Source organism: Oryctolagus cuniculus, chromosome 2 (assembly GCF_964237555.1).
Source record: "Oryctolagus cuniculus chromosome 2, mOryCun1.1, whole genome shotgun sequence".
In the NCBI taxonomy this organism is placed as follows: domain Eukaryota; kingdom Metazoa; phylum Chordata; class Mammalia; order Lagomorpha; family Leporidae; genus Oryctolagus; species Oryctolagus cuniculus.
In genome coordinates, this window is record NC_091433.1 from 42,107,124 (window position 1) to 42,133,034 (window position 25,911).

Consider the following 25,911-nt stretch of genomic DNA (forward strand, 5'->3'; position numbering starts at 1 on the left):
CACTGGGCTGCAGATACAAGCAGCTACTTTGTTTGTAGATGAATCAGGACAGAAATCCAAGGTGAAATGGCTCAGACAAAAGGAAGGTTGTTAAAACTGTTAATTTTGTGGGTAAACTGACCGGACCATGAGGTGCCCTGAGCTTTGGCCAAGCATCACCCTGGGTGTGTCTGTGCAGGTGTTTCTGCATGAAAGGAATACCTGAATCAGTGGGTGAAGTAAAACAGACTGCTCTCCCTAACATGCTGCCAGATCACCCTCCCCTGAATGAAATGGAACTCCGCCTGCCTGGCGGTTCTGAGCTGGCACTCCTTCTTTTCCTCCCTTCAGACTTGAATGGAAACATCAGCTCTTCTCCGATCTTGAGCCTGCCTGTTCTTGTTCTAGAACCACACCATCGGCTCTCCTGGGTCACCAGCTTGCCAACTGCAGCTCTTGGTACGTCTCAGCTTCCATAATTATGTGAGTCCATTCCTTACAATCTCCTCCCACCCTCAATACCCTGTTTTCTGAAGGACCCTGACTAGTATAACCCACAAAACAGAAGTAGTAATTAACTACGCCCAACATCTGAATTACTAGAGATGTGAAAGTAATACCAATTAAAAGACATGCTTATTTCATACTATGTATTTAAAATCTAATAATACTAATGATGCAATATGTAAGTACAATAAAATTTGTGGGCAGTATCATGAAAACAAGGTTAAAAACAAGAATAAAATGTTAATACAATCATAAAGGATCTGGCCAATGAGATGTACATAGAAGCAGATAGGAGCAACTTCTAGGGAATGTCCTCAAAGGGTAGTATCTTATCTTTCTCCTTCTCTTTTCTCATTCTTGATTTGAATGAGGCTGTGAGCTCTGGAGGTGAAGTAGTTACCTTGAAGTGGGATCTGCCTGTGGAAGATGGTGAGCAACAAGACAGAAAGAGCCTGGGTTCCTGATGGCTGTGGAACCAGCACACCAGCCCCAGATTACTTAAATCAACAGTTATGTGAGAAAGAAAACCATCATCTTGTTCAAGCTACTGATATTTTGGAAATTATGTCATATTTGCCCAAACATTGGGATGAATAGTTGCAATAATGTGATTCCTATTCAATTTCTCTACCTTATTGGACTGCACTATCACACCCATGGGATAGGGTAATGATATTTACAGACATGCAAAGCACCAAAACAAACAACAAACCAAACCTCACTTCCTATGTATTCTTTCTGAAGAAGCTGGGACTGGGGGAAGCCAGCCACCAGGAAGACCTGGATCTCATAAGTAGGGAGGAGTCTCACACAGGAGAGGGGTGAAAGGAAGCTGCAGGACAGCAACCCATCCCAAACTGGAGCACAAGGATAAAGGGTTCCGGCAGCAGTGACTCCAGGGGAAAAAGAGAACTCAGGAAGACCTAGTGGGTTTGACTGCTAGGGGTTTTACAGCTCATGGGGATAATCTGGAAATGAATTTACAATGAACAGAGGCAAGTAAATGAAAAAATAAATCCATGATAACCAAAAGATAGCACAAAAACTATCAAAGAAATAAAACACAGTGACAGCGTTCTGCATGGCTCCTCTGTGACATAATGTTAATGCAATAAACATGTTATGGATTTCATAAATATTATTGAAATAACTGTAATAACTGTATTAGATGGGAGGAGGAGGTATGTGTGTGACTTGGGGGAGCAGTGTAAGAGATTTAAACCCCCACCTTCTGCAACTAAAGAAATGAGTGATGTCAGTTCAAAATATCAAGAACAAGCAACACGGAAGCACATGGAAGAAATGGCTGAGTTACTGGTTGCATCTAAAGAATAGGAATCAAGGATGAGGTGGGGTAGGCAACAGGAAAGACACTTTGTTCTTATTATTCTTAAAATTATGCATTATATACTTTGCTAAAGATAAAAAATCAATTCAATGAACTAAAATGAAGACTTCTTGAAAAAAAAAAATAAAGGGAAGAGAGGATACTGGTAGGAATCACCAGTCTGCATAATGAAATTCTTAATCTAAAATGATTTATCATAGTTGTCTTTGTTAGTAATAGCAGAAGTGTGTTCATCAATTCATTCTTAATCAACAAATGCCTATTGAGTACCTGGTCTGTGCCACACTCCACACTGAATACTAGGGCTACAAAGATGAACACTGCCGAGTGCCTACCACATTGCAAGTTCACTCTAACCCTGGTGCTCCACTCTGCTCACCACACAGCAGCTATGGCATTGTGATTTTCTGAGAGTGTGCTCTGGGTTGGCCATTTTATAGACAGGAACTCAGGTCACGATTCTTCCAAGAAGTCTTTGCACATGGGGACTTGAGGCTTCAAGGTGTTCCACCACAAGGCTTGAGTCAAGATGGGAACCCAGAGGAGATGGAGCCAACAGCCGGTTCTCCTTCTGGCGCCCTCACTGCCATGGTGAGTGAGGTCAGTGAGGACAGCAGCTTCCATTTGGGTGGTGCCTGTTGGGTGCCAGGCTCCAGGCTCAGGGCTTTGCTTGCGAGAATGGACACTCATTTGTTTTGACCTTCATCTGAGAAGACTGTTTCTTGGTTTGGTGCTGCAGTTGTCAATCACTTTCTTCCCTAGGCCCCCTTGCAGCCAAGGCATGCAGTCTAATCTCCATCAGTCAGACTTTGGTTCAGGAGCTGGTGAAGCCAAGGGAAAGGATGGGAGCCTTCTTTTGGCAGCTTGGAGCTGTGCCACTGAGAAATGCCTCCAGGAGAACCTGCCATGAGGAGTGTAACTGACAGTCTTGGCATCTGTGCAGCACTCATTCCATGTCTCTGCTCTATCCAGAAGGCCCCGTCCGTTGAATAGGCACAGAGCTGGGTAAGAGAGCTGGGCCAGTCCCCTGCAGCATGACACACTTTCTTAGGCTTCTGTTCTGCCGGTCGGGACTTGAGCAGGTCAGTGTGGGCTGAAGCTCTTCCTGCCCACTCCACCCTCCTCCCCTGCCTTGCTGATCAGCGTCAAGGCCCAGGGCTCTCCCTGCCTCTTCCTGTTCTCTGCCTTATTGTCTTCCATGGCATTTTGCTCCTAAATCTCACCCACTTCTAATTCCTAGGGTCTGCTTCCCGGGAACCCAAATGGTGGCGGCAGCAATGGCAGCTGGAAAGTCCAGCCCTGAAGGCAATGCTGGCTCTGGTGCTGGTCGCAGAGGTTTCAGGATAGGTGAGTTCCTGGCAGGCATAGCAGGAGCAACCATGGCAGCCAGAGCTCAGTGTGGGGTAGCGCTTCCCAGCATAGTTTTTGGCTACTATCCCTGGAATATTAGTTCTGACCTAGTCCGTAATCAAGCTGGGATTCAAACATGGATTGCTTTTCTCCAAGGCACTACTCTATTTTTTAAATACCCAGGGTATGTTTATTTTTATTATTTATTTGTGAGGAGCAGGGAGAGTGAGAGAAAGGGAGAGAGAGAGACATCCCACCCTTTGGTTTACTCCCCAAATGCTCGCAATATCTGGGGCGGGGCTGGGCTGGGCTGGAGCCGGGAGCTGGAAACTCAATCCACGTCTCCCATGTGGGTGGCAGGGTCCCAACTACTCGCGCCATCATTGCTGCACCTAGCAGGAAGCTGGAGTCAGGAGCCAGTGGAGGTATGGAACCCAGGCATCCCACCTGGGATATGGACATTGTAACCAGTGTCTTAACTGCTAGGTCCCTTGCTCCCTCCTCCAAGGCTCAACTCGTAATAGTTGCAACATTTTTCCAATTTTTCCAGTTCAAAACAGCATAGTGATTTCACATGTAATCTCAGTTACACCAGAGGCCCCTGGGCATTAGGGAGACTGGATCCCTGCCTACAATGTCTCAGGACAGTGTTCACTGAAGAAAAACCCATCTGGGGCAGCTTCCAACTCCTAGAGGAATTAGTTCAAACTCCAAACTCATATTTTTCAAGGTGAGTATTTCTCTTTCTCCCTTTCTGTGCCTCGAGGAGGATAGGATGACTGCTCAGTGGCATTCTCTTTGATTTTTGTTCTCTTAACCTCTGGGGGAAAGCTGGCTGTGGGTGTTTTGGGGAGGCCATGCTAATTTGTAATGAATGCATCTCATCATTTCAGTGGCTCCACAGTCACACATGACAGTCCAAGGTCGGTTCTCAGCCTCTGGGCTTGCTCTCCTGCTGGCTGGGGTTCAAGGACTGGTGCTCCCTTTCTCTTGGTGCTCAGTCTTTCCCTAGGGCCATCTTTTTACAAGCAGAAGAGGGAATTGGCAGGTGTGGGGGTGGGGGGAGAAAAGCACTCCTTTCCCTGGAAGGGACACACGCCAGTATCACTATGGTCACATTCCGTTGGTCATTTTCCAGGCACACAGGATGCCGTGGAGATGCCAGGGGAGCTGAGGAACGCGGCCCTGAGCTGGCAGTGCCTTTCCAGAAACAGCTCTCCTTGATGGACAGTGCAAGGTAAGCATGGTATTTGGTAGGTAGCTGACTTCCACAGAAGCCTCCCTGCCCGCAGTGGAGGAAGGCGCACCAAGAGCGCCTCCATTGCTTCGCAGTCACTGGTTAAACTCCGCTGATCAAGCAGAACCCACGTCTTGATGACTTTGGCCGAACAGAGCCAAGGCCCTTCAGCTCCTTAGAGACGTTCACTGCTGCTTTCGTTTTCTTGGAGACATGGAAGCTCTTTCTTGAATGAACCATATGTCAAAAAAAAGGGGAAGAAACAAAAAGTCTTCATGCTTTCTAAATATTACTTTTATGTATTTGATTATTCTTATAAGCAAAACAGCCTAAATAGGTTTCAAAGAGAATGGTTAAGTAAATTATATGTAGCCATGCTACAGAATCATATTATAGCCATTAAAATTCACATTGCGGCCAGCGCCGTAGCTCAATAGGCTAATCCTCCACCTTGCGGCGCCGGCACACCGGGTTCTAGTCCCGGTCGGGGTGCCGGATTCTGTCCCGGTTGCCCCTCTTCCAGGCCAGCTCTCTGCTATGGCCAGGGAGTGCAGTGGAGGATGGCCCAGGTGCTTGGGCCCTGCACCCCATGGGAGACCAGGAAAAGCACCTGGATCCTGGCTCCTGCCATCGGATCAGCACGGTGCGCCGGCTGCAGCGGCGGCCATTGGAGGGTGAACCAACGGCAAAAGGAAGACCTTTCTCTCTCTGTCTCTCTCTCTCACTGTCCACTCTGCCTGTCAAAAAAAAAAAAAAAATTCACATTGCAAAAGATCACTTACTGACATGCGAAAATATTCTCAGTGTAAAAAGGAACTTCAGAAAAATCATGGAAAATTTAACCAATAAATTTATTTTGGGGGAAAAGTTTTGAAATATATGCATAATTTTTTCATAATATACATCCTCCATGAATTATTTGAAGAATCCTCATTCTAAGGGGAAAATCCCAAATATTCAAAGATAATAATTAAATATTAATCAATTATAAACACAAATTAAAACAACAGAAATGACTATCCATTCTTATAAGAGGGCTGTAATAGACTGTATTTTTCAAAATACCTGCTGCCTCTTTTGTATTGCCACCGCCCTGCTGAGGTCAGCTTGGCCCCTGTGCTTGCTGAGTGTGGGGGCGAATGATGCGATCCTGGCAGGAACCCCACGGGAGGAGCCGCTCCCGCAGCCCGATTCCCAGATTCACGATGATGGAGTGAGGCTGTGGCTGGCCCGCAGTGGACATATGATACCAGCCTTGCCATGGTGAAATAAGAACTTCGCTTTTTCCTAAAGTGGCACAGGTGCCTTTTTTAAAAGAATTAATGAGTGTAATTGGGAACCTGAAGTAGCGTTTCTCTTGACTTCACCTCTTTAAAAATGCATTTTTAGTTTTCACTAGGGGACCAGAATGTCTTTATTATTCCAGAATGAGTTGTCTCCTAGAAGAGATTTTGTCTTCTGATAAAAAAAAAAAAAAAAATTGTCCAGTATGTTCCAGCTGAACTTGTTGTGTTCATGCTCCAAGAAATAAGGGAGAAAGAAAGAGGCACTGGGCATTGCCTTAAAGGACTTCATTCATTTCTGTGTAAAATAAGAATGCAAATGGCAACTTGGGGTCAAAGAAGAGATTCCAGCAAAAGAGACTGACTTAAAACCAGCAGATTGTAAACTTGAAAATCGAAGTAACAGCAGTAAAACTTTTACATACAATGAGTGCATTCACAGGCAAGTCGAACTGAATGAGCCGTTGTATAATCAGCTATATAATAACTCATATCCTATATGTTGTGAGGAAATATTATATAATATCTATAGTTAAATAGGAATGAAGCTCAATGAAGAGCAAGGTAATTAAAAGTTCATATGGGCATTCATCTGGTAAGATACTTGTGAATAAAATCCAAAGCAACTTCAGAATTAACCTCCTATAGAAACATAGAATAGTTAAACTATTTCTTTTAAAAAAAAATTTTTTACAGGCAGAGTTAGACAGTGAGAGAGAGAGACAGAGAGAAAGGTCTTCCTTTCTCCGTTGGTTCGCCCCTGAAATGGCAGCTACGGCTGGCATGCTGCGCCGATCCAAAGCCAGGAGCCAGGTGCTTCCTCCTGGTCTCCCATGCGGGTGCAGAGCCCAGGCACCTGGGCCATCCTCCACTGCCTTCCCGGGCCACAGCAGAGAGCTGGACTGGAAGAGGAGCAACCAGGACAGAATCCAGCGCCCCAATCGGGACTAGAACCTGGGGTGCCGGTGCCACAGGCAGAGGATTAGCCTAGTGAGCTGCGGCGCCGACCAGTTTAAACTATTCTTACAAGCTATATAGGAAAGCACCAAGAATCATGACAAAATTTCCCATAATGTATCATGGGGTAACAAACTAGCAAGTCAGAAAAATGAGGGTCAACACAGTAGAAATGCTAATACCCCATTGTAGAAGTGGAGGGGGGGCTTTGATGAAAATCCACCCCCTGCACACTTAGTGCTATTCTTGGCTCTGTAGTTGGGGAAAAAAGCCAGGAGTTATAGAAAGACTGCAGAAGGCAGTGAGAACGATCACAGGATGGGGATGTCACTGGTAGAATTGCCAACCATATTCTGAAGAGCCACTATATGCTTAGCACAAGGCCATCCATTAGGGGCAGGAGGTATACAGATGATAACACAAGTCACCATTTCCTGAGCACTGTGCATACCATAGGTGCTATGTTGAATGCCTCAGTCCGTCAGCTGTGGAACCCCCCTGAACAGCCCTAGTAGTTTTCTGGAGCAGATCCTGAGAGCTGCTTATCAAAACATCGCTGCTTTCTCTTTCTGGGCTCACAGCTGGACTGCATTTCCAGACTCTCTCGCAGTAAGCTGCGATCAAACTGTTCAAGAGAAAAGATGCTAAGACCCAGAACTGAGCTCTGAGTAGAGGAGAAAAGACACTGCACCCTCAGTAGAAGTCAGATCTTCCCTAGCACTTAGCTTTGAAAGGGAACAAATTGTGCGAGCACCTGCTGGGCACACAGCACTGAATCAGATGCTTTTTATGAGTGTATTGTAATGAAACTGTTGTGGGCAAGAAAGAAGGAAAAAGCAGTGTCTGCAGTTTTTAGTCACTGAAGCCCTTTACATGTTGAAGGATGTCTGGTCCTAAATGCCTGTAACTCGAACTGGAACATTTTAAAAACATATAGCTAGAAAGAATTGTAGTTCTAAAAATCTTGTTGAGATGTCATTCACACAGCATGTAGTTCACCTGTTTAATACACATACAGCAATGCTTTTAGTATATTGAGAGTTGTGCAATGCATGTCTTCATACAATTTTAGGAAGTTTCATTTTCCTCTAAGAGGGACTTTGCACTCATTAGTCCTCATTCTCTTTCTTTCTTTTTTTTTTTTTTTTAAGATTTATTTATTTATTTGAAAGTCAGAGTTACACAGAGAGAGGAGAGAGGAGAGGCGGGAGGGGGGGGGTCTTCCATCCACTGGTTCACTCCCCAGATGGCCACAATGGCCAGAGCTGCACTGATCCGAAGCCAGGAGCCAGGAGCTTCTTTCAGGTCTCCCAAGTGGGAGCAGGGCCCAAAGACTTGGGCCATCTTCTACTCCTTTTCCAGGCCATAGCAGAGAGCTGGTTTGGAAGTAGAGCAGCCGGGACTCCAACTGGCGCCCATATGGATGCCGGCACTGCAGGTGGTGGCTTTACCTGCTACACCACAGCCCCAGCAGCCTCATTTTCTTTCCAGCTGTCCCCACAACCCAGTGAAATCATCAGTGTTCTCTGGGTCACTATCACTGTGCCTATTTTGAACATTTCATATAAATGGAATCATATCATATGTGGTTTTGTGACTGACTTCTTTCAGTTGGCAATAGGTTTTCGAGATCCAGTCTTGTCACTGAGTATGTAAGTACCTGCGCCCTTCCTATCGCTGAGTGATATTCTATTGTGTGGCTGCATCACAATTTGCTTATCTGTTATTCATTTGTTGTGCATTTATTTCCACTTTTTGGCTACTCTGAGGAATGTTACTATGAACATTTGTGCACACATTCAGTATTTCTCTTGGCTATACACCCAGGAGTGGAATTATTGAGTCATATGGCAACTGTATGTTTCATTACATGAGGAACTGCCAGACTGATTGCCAAAGTGGCTGTGTGGCTTTATATTCCCACCAGCAGTATATGAGGGCTCCAGTGTCTCTGTATTCTTGCCAACACTTGCCGTTATCTTAGTTTTTCGATTATAGCCACTGTAGTGTAAAGTGGTACATTACTGTGGTTTTGATTTGCATTTCCTTGATGAAATTACCTTGAATGTCCTTTCCTCTACTTAATGGCTACGTGTATATCATCTTTAGAGAATAGTCTTTCAAATCCTTTGTCCATCTTTAAAGTGGGTCTTTCTGTTGTTGAGTTGTAATCAATTTTTATATATTCTGGATTCCAATCCCTTATCAGATGCATGTTTTCTTCTTTGTAAAATTGAGTTACAATTCACACACCATGAAATTCCCTCTTTTAAAGTATATATCTAGGGGCTGGCGCTGTGGCACAGTAGGTTAATCCTCTACCTGCAGCACTGGCATCCCATATGGATTCTGGTTCAAGTACTGGCTGCTCCTCTTCTGATCCAGCTCTCTACTGTGGCCTGGGAAAGCAGCAGAAGATGGCCCAAGTCCTTGGGCCCCTGTGCCCACATGGGAGACCCAGAAGAAGTTCCTGGCTCCTGGCTTCAGATCGGCTCAGCTCCAGCCATTGTGGCCATTTGGGGAGTGAAACAGCAGATGAAAGACCTTTCTCTCTGTCTCTCCCGCTTACTGTCTGTTACTCTGTCTCTCAAATAAATAAATAAAATATTTTTTTTAAAGTGTATATCTGAGTGGCTTTAGTATATTCACAGAGTTGGGGATCTATCAGCACAATCTAGTTTTAAGATTTCATCATCCAAAAAAGGAGCCCCTTCCTCTAAGCAGTGACTTTCTATCTCTGCTCCCCCGCCAGGCCTGGCAACCACCACTGTTCTCTCTGGCACCAGGGGTTTTCCTATTCCAGACATTTCTCATAGATGGGACCATCCAAGACATGGCCTTTGGCCTTTTGTACTTGGCTTCTTTCACTGAGAATAATGTTTTCTTTCTTTTTAATTAATTAATTTGAAACTTGAGAGACAGAGAAAGAAGGGACGGAGAGAGAGAGTGAGAGAGAGCCCAACCCACTGGGTCGCTCTCCAGTTGCCTGCAAGGAACCACAAATTCATTCCAGGTGTCTCACATGGGTGGCTGGGAGCCAGCCATCACCACTGCCTTCCAGAGTCTACATAAATAGGAAACTAGAATTGGGAGTGGAGCCTCGACACACACTCAGCATTCTTATGTGGGATGTGGGTGTCCCACCCAGTGACCTATCTGCTAGGGCAGATGCCTGACCAGGATGTAATGTTTTCCAGATTCATCCATATGGTAGCAGGTGCCAGTCCTCCATTCCTGTTAATGGCTGAATAACAGTCCATTGTGCAGATATGCATTTTGTTTAGTCATTAGCTCTGAGCAGATTTTGGGGCCAACTCTGGCAGCAGTGGGGAAGAGAGCTGTGGCATGATGTCTGCCTGGGTGCTGGTTTCAGCCTGCCACACATTTCCCATCTTAACAGAGAAGCAGCGTGGCCGCTGCCCAGTGTGATCCAAGACCCTTGACACATAGGTAGAATTGCACTCTTGAGGAAAAATAGTACCTAATAGCGAGAATGTTTTTATTTTCTTTTTTTAAAGGTTTATTTTTATTTATTTGAAAAGGAGAGGGAGAGAGAGGGAGGGGGAGAAAGAGAGAGGTCTTTCATCCACTAGTTCACTTCCCAAATGACCAACAACAACCAAGACTGAACCAGGCTGAAGCCAGGAGCCATGTCACGGTCTCCCAAGTGGATGCAGGAGTCCAAGCACTTGGGCCATTCTTTGCTGCTTCCCCAGGTGCATTAGCCAGGAGTTGGATCAGAAGTGGAGCAGCCGGATCTTGAACTGCCGTCCATATGGGATACCAGCACTTCAGGGGGGTGGGGAGGCGGGGCTTAACCTGCTGCCACAGCACCTGCCCCTAGAATGTTTTCTAAGAGATTCTCCAATGTTTGTAGGATGCTAAGAAGTCAGAGCTAGGAGGGCAGGAAAAGATAACACGAGGTCCTCTCTTTTTGTTTTCTTTCTCACTCCAAGATCATTCTTTTGCATGTGGATAATTTGTTACCCTGGAATCATTTTTTGAAAAGACTATTCTTTCTGCCATTTAATTGTCTTGGGAAACTTGTGGAAATCCTTTGACCCTGGATGAAAGGGTTTATTTCCGAACTCTCACTCTGTTGCCCTGTTCTTTGCCTCTCTTTGTGACTGCGAACTTTCTGCTCCAAACTGCTATACTTACAGCAACAGTTGCTTTCAAGTGATTCTCTGTCATTGTTCGATTTCAGAGCAAACTCTCCATCAGTGATAAGTTCATCTGAAAACGTGAGAGTGAATTAAATAAATCGCTTTGTGGAACTTCTAAAAAAGTTCAAGATACCCTGGCGTGTGCTAGCGTTGGAGCGAGAACCAGCCTCGTTCAGTCGTTGCATAAATTAGACCGCCTCCCGCGTTCAGCCCAGGGCACTCGCGTTCCTCTCCACCACCCCACCACCTCCGCGCCGTCCCACCTTGAGCAAACATTGCTACTTTTCTAAAAGTCACAGAAAAGCCTGCGACCTCTAAAATGTTTGGCCACCTGAAGCTGAGAAGGAGTAGCGCAGGCCCCGTTGGCCCTCGCTGGAGCCCGCAGGCCTCGGGCGCGCCCGGTGAGGCCCCCCAGAGCGCCTGAGGCGGTCCCGCAGTCCTCTCCCCGGGTCTGAGCCCGCGCCTCCTGTCTTCCCGCGAAGCCCGCTGCGGGCCTCGTTTCAACCAGGGCATCCTCCACCCGGGGCTGCATCTGTTCCCTCGTCCCCCGCGCCGGCTGCGCTCCACGCTGGGCGGATGGCCGGGTCCGAGACGCCCAGACCCGGCGCCGGGACGCGCGTCCCCAGCAGCGCGCAGTCCCTTGGCAGAGGCTGCGGAAGCCCTCGAGCGCTCAGGGCCCCGGCAGAAGCAGCGGCGCCCAGGCAGCGCGGGGACGAGAAGCGCCCGCGGCGGCGCAGCGCGCACAGGTGGCGCTGGGCTGGGCGTGGTGGGAAGAGCAGCGCAGGAGCCGCCCCACTCTGCCTCGGCTCCACACGTGGGCTGGAGTGCGGGAGGGCGCGGACGGCGGGCTCAGCGCGGGGTCGTGGGGCGCCGGCGCTGGTCCCGGGGAACTCTGCGGCGGGGTCCGGCCGGCGTAGCTTTCCTAGAAAGCACCGCTCTACGCAGCGAAGATGCCCTCGCTGTGGAAAGAAATCGTCCTGGAGACCCTCCTGGGTAAGCGGAAGCCGCCCCGCGCGGTGCGCTCGAGGGCTCCGGCTCCCCTAGCCCGGTGCGGAGCCACGGCGCTCGGCCCGGTTGGCTGAGCTCCCGGAGGAAGAAGAGAGCGTCCGGGCCCAGATTGGAGATGCTTATCGTCTCCGGGAACTTTAGCTACTGAAGGGCATCCAAGAGAAGACGGCAATGGAGGTTTCCGAAGCCGAGCGCTGCGTGCGTGGCACCTGCAGAAGGCGTCGCCCCGGGATGGCGAGATCCTCGCCTGTCCACGCGGCTGGTACCGGCCCCGATAACCCCACCCATGACCTTGAAGTTTAACTCAGAGCGGTTTGGCCTGAACGGGCACTCATTTTCCCCAGGCTCAAGTGGCCCTGGTTGCAGCTGCACACTTGGGCATTTGTCTCGAAGCGCAGTGTGAAGCCTCGTGTAGGCACCAGTTTTGCAGTACCCGGGGTAGTTCCTGGGGGCGATTCTTTCGGAGCTGCTATGATCAAAACCAGAATTGCCAGAATCCCATGGCCCACTTTTGAGCCAACAGGCCTTTGTAAGTTGCTGGCTGGACCCAAAACGTGGCGTCTGAGCCATTTTTCTAGACCAAGAGATTCTGGGAGCTGGTAGTTCTCAGGGGGCCTCCGATGGAATTTTTCTAGCTCAGCCTGAATCTTACCAGTTGGGAGATGTAAAACCATTAGCTCTCTATAAGCTTTTCGGGTGCTAGACACTCTGTGTACTTGATCTCAATCTGTCTACCAGCTCTGTGAGGCGGTCACAAGTCCTGGTTTGTTGATTAAGAAAGGATGTTGACAGCCGGCGCCACGGCTCACTAGGCTAATCCTCCGCCTTGCGGCGCCGGCACACCGGGTTCTAGTCCTGGTCGGGGTGCCAGATTCTGTCCCGGTTGCCCCTCTTCCAGGCCAGCTCTCTGCTGTGGCCCGGGAGTGCAGTGGAGGATGGCCCAAGTACTTGGGCCCTGCACCCCATGAGAGACCAGGAGAAGTACCTGGCTCCTGCCATCTGATCAGCGCGGTGCGCTGGCCGCAGCGCGCCGGCCGTGGCGGCCATTGAAGGGTGAACAAACGGCAAAAAAGAAGACCTTTCTCACCTTTCTCTCTGTCTCTCTCTCACTGTCCACTCTGCTTGTCAAAAAAAAAAAAAAATGTTGAGAAGTAACTTGGGGGAAAGTTGCCAGGCAGGTGGTTAGAGGGCTCCCCGTTTGGGGCCAAATGACTTGGGTTTAAGTTCAGTCCCCTACCATTTGCTGCATGTGTGATCTAATGACTTAACTTTCTGTGTCTCCCAAGGCTGGTTGCTTTTTGTTCTGGCTTAGCTTGTTTGGTTGTTTATTTGTAAGCGAGGGCTACCTTCATAGGCCATGGGGTTGTGTGAGGCGTGAGAGAGGTGAGCCCCGCGCCTGGGCGGTGCCCGTCTGGGATGATTTTGATTGCACAAGACTGCCCGGTCTAGTCGTTGGTGGAGGCGCAGCTGACTTGAGATCTGGCTCTGCCTCCCAAGGGTTGGGTTTAAATTGGTCTACATCAGGGGAAACTGATTGCTGCCCAAGTCAAGTGCTTTAGGATGCTGCCCAGGGTGGGAGGAGGCAGTCCTGCTGCTGGGAACTGTCATGTTTTTCATTATACATGGCTCAACTGAGTCAAGGGACTATTTCCTTATAGAGTCCCAACAGGAAACCAGATTTGGCTCATGTGGTCCAATGGAAAAAGGCCTTACTGAGGGACTTGATTAAAGGAACAGGCGGAGACCATTGCCAAGCTCAACCTGTGGGGTAGGGGAGGAATTCTGCTCCTGGAACCCAGGGGATGCAGCAGGGTTATTGTCAGAAACAACCAAAGGAACATCGTTTCTCTTTTATTATATTTTTAATAGGCTATGTTTCTTGGTCTCTCTACCATGACCTGGGACCGATGATCTATTACTTTCCCCTGCAAACGCTAGAGCTCACGGGGCTGGAAGGTTTCAGCATAGCTGCTCTTTCTCCAATATTCCTGACAATTGCTCCTTTCTGGAAACTGGTTAACAAGAAGTGGATGCTAACTCTGCTGCGGATAATTACTGTGGGTAAGGTTTCAAAAATGTTTCTTTTACATTTTTTTAAAGTTAAAAATTAAGTAAAATGGTATAGATTATCCCTTGAATGCTAAATGATTGAATCAAAAACTCAAAGATTTCATTTTCCTTGACTACCTTAGAGAAGTTTTAATAAATGTAGAAAGCTAGGTTGAATCAATATATTCTGCATTCTACAGTTTCTGCCTAAAAAATCACTGAAATGAGGAAGGAAAGATACCTTGGAGAACAGTTAATTCTTTTGTTTGTTTGAAAGAGTTATGGGGTGGGGGAGGAGGGAGAGAGAGAGGGAGAGAGAAAGGGAGAGAGATTGAGATTGATTTTCCATCTACTGGTATACTCCCCAGATGGCCCCCAATGGTTAGCACTGGGCCAGACTGAAGCCAGGGGCTTCCTCTGGGTTTCCCCACACGGGTGGCAGGGGTCCAAGCATTTGACTCATCCTGTGCTGCTTTTCCCAGGCCATCAGCCAGGAGCTGGATCAGAAGTGGTGCAGCCAGACACGAACCAACTCCCAAATGGGATGTCAGTGTTGCAGGAGGTGGCCTTACCTGCTATGCCACAATACCACCCCTCCCCCCCCCTTTTAAAGATTTATTTATTTAAAAGGCAGAGTGACAGAGGGAGAGGGAAGAAAGAGAGGGAGCAATTGCACAAGTGAGTGAGCTTCCAACTGCTGGTTCACTCCCAAGATACCTGCAATCGCTGGGGCTGGGCCAACCAGGAACATGGAACACCATCCAGGTCTGCCATGTGTGTGGCGGGAACCCAAGTATTAGGGCCGTCAACTACTTCCTTCCAGGATGCGTTGGCAGGAATCAGGATCAGAAGCTCAGGTACTCCAGTATGGAGTTCAGATGGAGTGCAGGCTTCCCAAGCAGCGGCTTAACCCACTCTGCCACCCCCCCCCCCCCTTAGCTCTTGGATATATTGTGTTCTTCCCAAATATCACACAGTCCTGAGACACCATGAAAAATTCATTACATAACACTGCAGGAACATAAAAATTATGCATGTCAGTTACCACAATGAGCAAACAAGCTAAGACAAATATTTACAGTTCTTTGGTTAAAGCTTGTCTACAAACCAGTTATAGAAAAAGACCAGCAACTCCATGGAAAAGGCAAAAGACATGACTAGTTCATTGGAAAGACAATGTAACCGGTTCTTAGTAATGTAGTAAAATGTATGCAATATAACTTACACACACTTGTGCAGTTTCGCAGACAGCCTGTAAAGAACAAAGTCTGACTTCAGTGTGTTCAGTGTGGGAGAACAGGTACTCACACATTGCTGGCAGGATTGTGAATTGGTACAAGCTGTGTAGAGGGTAATTTTCCAGTCTTTATGAAAATTTAAAAAATGTACGCAACCTTAAACCTCACATTTCCATTTCTAATCATATAGATATACATGTGCAAAATACTAAACATCCAATATTATTTATTTATTTTTGACAGGCAAAGTGGACAATGAGAGAGAGAGAGACAGAGAGAAAGGTCTTCCTTTTGCCGTTGGTTCACCCTCCAATGGCCAGTGCATTGCACTGATCCGAAGGCAGGAGCCAGGTGCTTCTCCTGGTCTCCCATGCGGGTGCAGGGCCCAAGCACTTGGGCCATCCTCCACTGCACTCCCGGGCCACAGCAGAGAGCTGGCCTGGAAGAGGGGCAACCGGGACAGAATCCGGTGCCCTGACGGGGACTAGAACCCGGGGTGCCAGCGCCGCAGGTGGAGGATTAGCCTATTGAGCCGCAGTGCCGGCCCAAACATCCAAGATTATTTAAGCATTAGAGGAATGTTTATAGTAACCCAAATGTCATCTTTCAGGGATAGGTTAAATACAATATGGCAGTGAAGCGGAGTACTATAGAATACTATGCAGCTTGTAACAAAGAAGGAGAATATTATTTATATAATAAGATGCAATGGTCGGGCCGGCGCCGTAGCTCACATGGCTAATCCTCTGTCTGCGGCACCAGCTTCTGGCTTCAGATCGGCACAGCGCTGGCCGTAGCGGCCATTAGGGGGGTGAACCAACGGAAGGAAGACCTTTCTCTTTGTCTCTCTCACACTGTCTATAACTCTCTCTGTCTCTCTCTCTCACTGTCTCACTCTGACTGTTAAAAAATAAAAATAAATAAATAAAAATTTTAAAAAGATGCAATGCTCTTCAATATATTAAGTGAAAAAAGGAATAAATTATTGAGTAGTGCATGCAGGATGCTAACATTTGTTGAGAAAAGTTCAAATGGAAATGTACTTAGTATTTCATTAAACATGAATTAAATATCTCTAAGGGATTCAAGGAATAGCATTTTTGAAAGAAATTAATTTATTTATTTGAAAGAGTTACAGAAAGAGAAGCAGAGACAGAGGAAGAGAGAGAGAGAGATCTTTCCACTAATTCCCCCAGATGGTCGCAACAGCCAGTGTGGAAGTCGGGAGCCAGGAACTTCATCCAGGTCTTCTCCATGGGTGGCAGGGACCATCTTCCACTACATTCCCAGGCACTTTAGCAGGGAGCTGGATCAGAAATGGGGCAGCTGGGACTTGAATCAGGCTCATAGGGGATGCTGGCATTGCAGACGGTGGCTTAACCCATTGCACCACAGCACTGGCTCCCAGATTACATTTTAGCTGCTACTTGGATGGAGAATATAGTCTCTAAAGACAGGTATTGAGGGAAAACTTTGCACTGGATACCCTTTATACCTTTGGAATTCTGAATTTGAATATATCACGTTGGCAAAAAGTAACAAGGAAAATTTTAGTGTATACTTACTATCACAAATAAGCGAGATTTTTATTATCAATACACACTAAGAACCCCTGGAAGAATACTGGTAGTGACAAAGGAAGAAGATGAGGTTATGGAAAATAGATTTAAAAAGCAAAAAGGCCAGGCCCCAGCCTGGTGAAGCTGTCATTGAAAACTCGGAACTTCTTGTCCTGCTCCGATTCAGCTGGTTTCTCTGTTTTCCAATGGCTTTTGTTCATAAGCCATGCTGTGCAGTTCTTCTGTCTGGAGATAGTCATTTGACTTTCTCAGAAGTGCCAGGAAATCACTGGGAAATTTCTGGCTGTTTTCTGTGAGTCCCAGAAGAAGGCAGAACACAGCTAGTGCCATGAGTCCCCCCATGAAGGTATAAAGCTCTTGTTTTCAAAGCAGCCTGGGCTTAGAAAGAAGAGTGGAGAAGACTCCTGAAAATTGTGTCTTTTACAGAGATGGCGTCCATGGAGGTGAAAGATATGTCAAATGATCATGGAAATTTTCAGCTCAAGAAATCATAGGAAGAAAGCCTTTGACTTCAGTGGTCGCTGCCTAGAATTTCCTTAAATGAATCACCGTGGCCTGGGGCTTGTCAGATTCGTGCCCCCAGGAGTGGCCGCGTCAGTGGCACCGTATCACCGTCTGCTCAGTGCTATCTGTGCAGGTCCCCAGCCCCCAGCAGGGCAGTTACTGGGCAGCTTTTCATAGTTGAAGTCTAGCTCTGGCCCAGTAACTTCTGGGAGCTGTTAGGGCTGTGATGTAAGACAGGTTTGGGGTGGGTATGATAGCTGACTGTGATGTTTCCTGCTGTTCCTCTTGCTCCATCCTCATCCGTGGCAACCCACCCACCACGAGTGGAAGTAGAGTTATGTTTGAGAAAGCAGAGTAGGAAGGAAAGTGACTCAGGAAGCCATTTGCTGCCATGTACCCTTCCGAGGAACCATTGTGCTTTGTTAATGCTACGCAGCGGCTGTCATAAGCCATGGTTTGCCTTAAACGCCCTTCTAATGTGTCTTAGGGGCCTGAAGCAGCTTTGTGAGTCTAAGGCACTCTTACACACCCACGAGGTGGGATAGTGTTACGTACTACCTTACCTTTGGCACCCCAGATATGTTAGGGTAATTACTATAATGAATATGAACCTAGTTCACACTCCTATTAATTTACGTTATTTTTTATCTTCAAGATTTTGATTCACTAGGATAGCTATAATCAAAAAGACAGACAACAAGTATTAGCAAGGATGTGGAGACATTGAAACCTTCACCTGTTGCTGATAGAAACATAAGAAATGTAATAAGAAATGATATACAGCTGTTTTAGCAAATAATTTGGCAATTCCTCAGAATGTTAAACAGAGTTATTATAGGAACTAACTACTCCACTCCTAGGTAAATACCCCTCCAAAAAAACAAAAACCCAGATCCACACGGAAGCTTGTACACAAATGTTCATAATATCATTATTCATAAAAACCGAAAAATGAGAATCCATTCAATGAGTGAATAAATAAAATGCAGTCTGTCCATGCAGAGGAATATTATTTAGCCACGAAAAGGAATGAAGTACTGATGCCTGCTAAACCATGGGTGAACCTTGGAACCATTATCTTAAGGGAAAGAAGCAGTCACAAAATACCATGCATTGTATTATTCTATTTATATTAATTTATTTAATTAATTTATATTAATTGTGGATTAGGACAAATCCACAGGGACACACAGTAGATTAGTGACTGGCAGAGGCTGGGAGCTGGGAGAAGAGGGAGTGGGCAGTGACTACTAAAGGGTATGGGGTTTATTTGGGGAGTGACTAAAGTACTCTGAAATAAGAGAGTGGTGGTGGTTGCATAGCTTTTATGATTAAACCAAAAGCCATTGGGTTGGTTGAATAAGATGGTGCCTTTTAAACTCTTTGGGTGTAAAGATTTGCCAAACATAAATCGAGTACCAGAGTGTACTTGCCAGAAATGCTCAGCTCTCCTTCATCTGTTTATAGGCAGCATAGCGTCCTTCCAGGCTCCAAACGCTAACCTTCGGCTGGTGGTCCTCGCACTTGGCGTGTCTTCCTCGCTGGTGGTGCAGGCCGTGACTTGGTGGTCAGGGAGTGCTTTGCAAAGGTACGGTTCCTACTATATGCACCTGTAGACACAGAAGCATGATCCCGTACCAAGGGGACCTCGGGGCCTGCAGATTCAGGCTGTAGATGGCCTTGTAGAACTCCCCTTCCTTCCTTTCTATAAAACCAAGACGTGAATACTTGCCATCAGTCTCAAACATGTTTTTAGCATGAATGAAATACAACAAGTTGCCTGATGGGCTGGGTGAAGGCTAAGTCAAATAGATGATTGACAGTTACCATCAGACTAGTTCTGATCCTCATCCCCTGAACCTTTAAAACTCTCAGTGGACACAGTATATTGAATTCACAGGAAAAAGTCTTTAAAAAATATGTTTGTGCTTACAGATACCACAGGCTCTGGGGATTCATTTTAGGACAGATTCTTCTCCTGGTGCTTCGCATATGGTACGCTTCGCTGAACCCAGTCTGGAGCTACCACACATCCAACAGAGTGATTCTGACATTAAGTACCATAGCCACGCTTGAGCGCATCGGCGCAGGTAAGAGGATGCGCAGTTAACGCAGGGATTTCCTTTCACGGAGTTGACTTTTCCCACACAGAAGGAGCAGGTCTTGAAAAGAAACGCTAGGGAAAGAATTGGTCTGTGTACATCTCTGTTTCAGCTTGCCTCCTCTCTGAAATAGCAACTGGTGCAGCCAGGGTGCTGTTTTCTAAGGAGGAGGCACTCTTCGTGTGTCAGTAGAGACAGAGAGTGAGGAGAGAACCATCTCTGGCTTGCGTCACGTGTCAGTGGGACCCTCGGATCAGGCAGGCCTCACGCGTGCAGCTCCTGCTCAGCTCTCGCCTTCCTTGGACCAGGCTCTCCAGAGCGGGATTCCCCACTGACCCCAGGACCTCTCCAGCTCTCCACAAGTTACTCTGATCTCCAGCTGTGGGAACTGCATGTGTGTCCCCCCACTCCCACCCCCACCCCGGAGTCTGATGCTCCAAATTTGAAGCTTGAAAAGAAAGTGGGGGGGGGGGGGTGCTGTGGCTCACTAGGTTAATCCTCCGCCTACAGCTCTGGCATCCCATATGGGCACTGGATTCTAGTTCCGGTTGCACCTCTTCCAGTCCAGCTCTCTGCTGTGGCCCAGGAAGGCAGTGGAGGATGGAAGGCCCAAGTGCTTGGGCCCTGCACCTGCACGGGAGACCAGGAGGAAGCACCTGGCTCCTGGCTTCAGATTGGTGCAGCGCCAGCCGTGGCAGCCATTTGGGGAGTAAACCAGTGGAAGGAAGTCCTTTCTCTCGGTCTCTCTCTCTCTCACTAGACTAACTCTACCTGTCACATAAAAAAAAAAAAAAAAAAAAAAAAAAAAAAAAAAAAAAAAAGAAAGAAAGAAAGGGGACATCTCGCATATTCATCCCCCCTGACTCTCGCACGCTGATGTTCTCCAAGACAGACACGTACCGAAGCTCGATGTTTCCGCCATAGGCTCAGTTGAGACTCCTTGGAAAAGGAGGCAGAGCTGCTACTGCCTTCTCGTTGCCTCGCTCCTGGCTTTCTGTGGCGCTCTCAGTGGGCCGCGGTGCCCTTGTAAACACGAGCGGAAATCTCAGAAGGGATGAGTGGAAGTTTCGGGGGTGTTTGCTCACCTTGAACAAAGTGCTGGTTGAATACTGCTCCGGCGGCAATTTTGGCATGAACAGAGGCAGTGAGGACAGGGAGACGCTGCAAGTAACTGGCCATGTGGCCTTGAAATGAGTCGGAACATCTAGAGCTCAGCCTGCTGCCCTGATGTAAGTTTTGTATTTCATTAAAAACAATCACCCGGAGCTGGGAACTCGGCAGCACGTTTCTCAGAGCCAGACGGATAAGGATCAAGGCCTCAGGATTGCTTACAGTTCCTGGCTCGAATTTTCTTTTTGTCTCTTCTCTGTTTTAAGTTTACGTGATATGGTTGCCGGCCGTCACTCCATGCCTCTGCTTCTGTCTGGGCACTCATGTCCAGTTCTGACAGTCCTGACACTTCCCTGCCTACCCCGGGGTATCTGTACATGGCCTTTTTTTTTTTTTTTTTTTAATAGTCTTATTAGAAGACTTGCTGGCTGCCTGGGATGGAGTCACCTACTATGAATGGAGTCACTACTATGCTGTGTTTAACTCAGGCAGGTCAGGTTAGATACCTCTTTTCTGAAGGTCCTCTGCCTAACCCCAGGCCCTGGCCTCCCTTCTGTCTTCACCATCCTCTCCTCCCCCACCCCCATCCTCCCAGCTCTCAGCTCTGCCTCTCCTTCCTCTGGTCCCCTCGTTGTGAGAACAGCTTTTCCCTCCTTGGAACGTCCAGCTCCCAGCTGCACAGACTGACCCCCAGGCTTCCTTGTGTCCTCAGAGGACTTCACAGTGTCACAAGCAGCTGCCCAGCAGGTCCTCTCTGTTCTGCCAGAGGACATTCCCCTCTGGCATTTGCTCCAGTTGTTATACATTTGTGTGTGAGGTCATGGATGCGGTGGCTTGGGACCCCCTGGTCAAACTGTACCGTGATGTTTAGCACAGTTAAGGAGCCAGCCTGGGTCGGCTTCAATCCCAGTGTCTCTTTATTAGCAGTGTGGCCTTGGACGAGTTGTCTGATCCCCCGGGCCTGTCTTCTAATCTGCACAATGGGATTGCTGATGGGTCCTACCTCATAAAGTTGTGAAGATTGAATGAATAAATACAAAGGGCTCGAAAGAGGGCTTGGTGCACAGTAACTGCTCAGCCAAGGAAGGCACCACTATTACTCTGGTACAGGGGGTGAGGGGGGCTGGGGAATCTTGTTCTCTGGAGCCTGCTATACAAGAAGTGTTCCACTCCAGGTGGACTGCATCTCCCTGAACGTGTCACTCAGTTTTTCAGGATGTGTTTTTGCTCATACCATCAACTTCACACGAAACAAATAACTCTGCATTTTCAGTTGTCAAATTCCAAACTGCTTGCTCTCCCTAAGCCATTCCTCACCCAGCCTGCCTGAAGTCATCTCTCCCACTGAACGGCTGGCAGCACATTCTGCATTGGATCGTAGTCCCATGTTCATATCCCCTTCTAAAGTCAGCTTCTTGAAGCCAGGGACCATTTCCTCCTTCCTAGAAGTCTGTTAAAATCAGAGGGAAAATGTCCATGCAACTGAACTTTGTCTATTGTTTTAAAAAATTCTAGATGGTGACTGCAGTAAACCCGAAGGAAGGAAGACCAGCGAGGCAGCCAAGGGAGGGGCCCCCGGGTCTCACTGGCCATTGGCAGGGGCTGCCTTCGGTAGCCTTTTGTTCCTCACCCACTGGATTTTTGGAGAAGTCTCTCTTGTTTCCAGATGGGCAGTGAGTGGTCATCCCCATACAGGACCAGATCCTAACCCATTTGGGTGAGTTTGGGTTTGGAAGAAATCAAGAAATCAGCAGTTATGGTTGGAGGAAGAAACACATCCTTCGCCAGACACTAGATCCATGCTTGCCAGAGTTCCCATGTCATTCTCCTTAGATAGCAGAAATGTTGCAGGCGAGTCCTGTGTACTCTGGACACGAGGAGCAGAAGGGTGCTTGCCCCTGTGCTGAAGGGTCCTGGAAGGCAGATGGTGGAGGATGCGGGCTGTGCACAGCTGAGGGAGAGGTTCACAGAGCTCCTGCCTCGGCACTCTGAGCAATCCCACGTAAAGGAAGTTTCCTGGGGGCAGGGAATGTCCAGCCTGCCTGCCCGCCCATGTCCTCCAGGCCCTCTGCTACAGTTATGGACATTTGGTACACAAGACCACTGTGCCTTGACAAGAAAATGCTTTGTCTTCCAGTATTCTCCTCTGCAAGATGGGGACAACAGCAGCATTTTCCTTACAGGCTTGAGAGGATTAAGTGGGTAATAATACAGGGCAGGGGTAGGCATTTGGGACAGCGGTTAAGATGCTGCTCAGGATGCCTGCATGCCATGTCACAGTGTCTGGGTTTGAGTCCCGGCTCTGCTTCCCATTCCAGCTTCCTGCTAATAATGCTCACTCACCCTTACAGGCAGCAGGTGGTAGTTCTAGTACTTGGATCCCTGCCACCCATGTGGGAGATGTGGGTTGAGTTCCTGGCTCTTGGCTTCAGCCTGGCCCAGCCCCAGCTGCTACAGTCATTGGAAGACTGAACCACCGAGTGATAAATTGCTTTCTGTCTGTCTGTCTCTCTGCCTTTCAAATAAAAGGAAAATAAATACATTAATATAAAAACTGATACAGATCAAAATCTTAAACCAGTGCCTTTTATGAAGTAAGTGCTCTATTTTTTAAGTGTACTTCATGTTACAGCTAGTGATTGAATGTCACAATGTGGTTGCACATGCCTCTGGATTTCTGCCTAAACTTTAATTTCTTTTTTCCTCCTCTTAAAAGAGTTTGCCACGATAGCAGAAAGAAACATTTTGTGGTGCTTGTTTTTTAAAAAACATACACCTGTCATTTTTTTTTTATATAAAAGATCTATTTATTTACTGGAGAGGCAGAGTTACAGACACTAGATCCATGCTAGCCCGAGAGTTTCTCTCTGTCTTCCTTACAGGCTTGGGATGCCTGCATACCATATCAGAGTGTCTGGGTTTGAGTCCTGACTCTACTTCCCATTCCAGCTTCCTGCTAATAAGGGGAGACAGAGAGAAAGGCCTTCCATCCTCTGGTTCACTCCCCAAATGGCCACAATGGCCGGAGCTGTGCCAATATGAAACCAGGAACCAGGAGCTTCTTCCCAGTCTCCCACATGGGTGCAGAGGCGCAAGGACTTGGGCTGTCTTTGCTTTCCCAGGCCATAGCAGAGAGCTAGATTGGAAGTGGAGCATCCAGAACATGAACTGGCACCTGTATGGGATTCCAGTGTTGCAAGTGGAGGTGGCAGCCCCACAGCTATCAATTTATTTATCACGCTGACACAGGAAAACAGAGATTAGAAAAGAGCAGTATTGAGGTGCAGAGAAACAAAAGAACAAATTAAAGCGAACTCTTCCTAATGACTTTCTCATTTTATCTTTGGCAGAGTCATTGAAAATGCCATATGGCTAATATGGACTGTAATTTAATAGACTGAGAATTACTGAACAATTACTGTGTTGACATTGACTATGAAACACTACAGATGTCATTTATCTCAAGTAGAGTTTTTGTGACTTCAGTGTTTGGAAGCTGTGCGATGTTGGTTCAGTGGGCTCTCATTATCTCATTGGTTGTTTCACACTTACATTATCTCTTGGGTATACCTAGAGGTAGGAGGTGTATTTCTGTTTTATATCTGGGTCAATGAAATTTTAATAACATCAGATGTCTCATAACATGTTGCTTTTCTACAGAGGTGCAGTTCTGGTGTGCTTTGCAAGTGGATTGATGCTTTCAGCTTATCCATGGTTTCATGCTGCTGGTTTAATCTGGTGGGCTACAGGTAGGTAGAATTTATGTGCAGGTATGCCATCACTGACTTTTGTTACCCAACTTACTTGCAAGCATGTGCAACTGTAGGTGCAGCCACACAAATGTGCTGTTGCCAGGTGGGCTGTTAAACCAGCTGCAGCAGCTATAGTCCCCTGTCACCAAGGCCCTGGGTGACCACCTGCTCCAGGCTGCAGCTTCCCCCACACTTTATTCTCCCTGTCCTTCTGTGTCTGTCCACTCCCCAGATTGTACTCCCACAGTACTACCTTCATGCTCCTGGTTGTTAAACCCCATATCCCCCTCCAGATTCCTTGCTTCTCTGTGTTTCACAAATGTGCTCCTCTGGGATTCCAAAATGAATCTCCTCAGTGGGGCTGGTGCTGGGCAAAGTTGGATCAAGAGGCCACTGGTTGCAGGGGAGGGGTGGTGTTGTGGCACAGTGTGTAGAGCTGCTGCCTGCAGAATTGGCATCCCATATGGGTGCCAGTTTGAGTCCCGGCTGCTCCACTTCCGATCCAGCTCCTTGCTAATGTGTCTAGGAAAGCAGCAGAAGATGGCCCAAGTCCTTGGGCCCCTGCACCCCATGTGGGAGACCAGGGAGAAGCTCCTGGCTCCTGACCTGCCCAGCTGCAGCCACTGTGGCCATTTGGGGAGTGAATCAGTAGATGGAATATCCCTCTTCCTCTGTCTCCCTGCCCTTGAAATACAGTGAAAATAAGTTTAAAAAATTTTAATGAAATTCCTCAATTTCTCTTCCTCTTTTGTATGTAACAGTTTAGTTCTCCATCCTTCTACCAAACTCTGGAGTCTACCTGAACTATTTCTTCCCAGGTCCTCGTCCTCCTGGGGCCACCTGAGCAAGTGGTTGCGGTCATGTTGAGCTGTCTTCGCTGGCTTGTGTGTTTTCCAGCAGGCACTTGTTCTGGGGTCTGTGGCTGTTGGTGTGCGTGTGGGAGTCCCCTTTCTTCTCCTCAGAGAGCTGCCTCATGGGATTCCTCAGGAACAGAGCCAGAGCCGTTGTGAACACCAAGTTTGCAAGCGGCGTAACCTGTGTGCAGTTTGGAGCAAGGGAAATGGAAACGCACCGAAAAGTTGCCCCGCGTTTGTGGGGTACCTCGAGAAGTTTGTGAGGAAAATGGGATTAACAGATAGGTTCGTTGTGGTGCAAAATTTTTTGAAGTCCATGCATAGTTTTTTTTTCATAATATATACTTTGCATAGGCTTTTTGAAGACTCTTTTTTCATAGGATGTAAGCGAAGTGCTTTTTGGGCAGATAATTAGCTGCTTCCTTCTAAACGTGGGAAAACCGAGGATCACAGAGACATAGGCTGTTAGTGAACAGAAGAGCTGGGGAACTGCGGTCCTTTTTTCCCAGCTAAGTAAGGTCAGATCCTGAGTCAGACCGATCTAGTTTTGCTGCGTCTCTGAAATATTAAGTAGCCGTCTTAAAGACTCTCAGGGCAAGCAGATTTCAGGCTTCTGATAACGTGTTCACGGTCGAGTGCAGCAGGGCCATCATTCATGAGCTGCAGCTCCCTTTCTAATGGCCTGTTCGCCTGAAATAAGTTGGAGCTCCCACTGAATTATCTGGAGACGGTGCCCACTTCTCACCGATTCATCTCTGAAAACCACGAGGTAAAGCAGAGTGTAGCAAAAGGAACCATATTTCCCCGTTGCAGGCTGAGGCTGACATCTCAAACTGGAGACTCAGCATGAGATTTGTTATGGCAATAACAGAAGAATTTCATAAACG

At 47.4% G+C, this 25,911-nt stretch overlaps 1 protein-coding gene across 5 annotated transcripts in view; it reads left to right on the forward strand.

Moving 5' to 3' along the window:
* The first annotated feature begins 4,401 nt into the window (after positions 1-4,401).
* The window catches only part of CWH43 (cell wall biogenesis 43 C-terminal homolog), a 67,705-nt gene continuing 46,195 nt past the window's right edge, over positions 4,402-25,911 (forward strand). Inside the window, exons 1-6 of one of the 5 annotated variants that reach the window (XM_051831574.2) lie at positions 4,402-4,421; positions 13,705-13,896; positions 18,674-18,794; positions 19,142-19,296; positions 21,934-22,135; positions 24,079-24,167. In XM_051831574.2, the coding sequence (XP_051687534.2) occupies positions 13,743-13,896; positions 18,674-18,794; positions 19,142-19,296; positions 21,934-22,135; positions 24,079-24,167 (721 nt within the window). In that variant the 5' untranslated portion in view covers positions 4,402-4,421; positions 13,705-13,742. Of the gene's footprint in view, positions 4,422-11,616; positions 11,821-13,370; positions 13,604-13,704; positions 13,897-18,673; positions 18,795-19,141; positions 19,297-21,933; positions 22,136-24,078; positions 24,168-25,911 lie in introns of those variants that run through there. The other 4 variants (XR_001792268.3, XM_002709432.5, XM_008248787.4 and 1 more) reach the window with 4 other exon arrangements.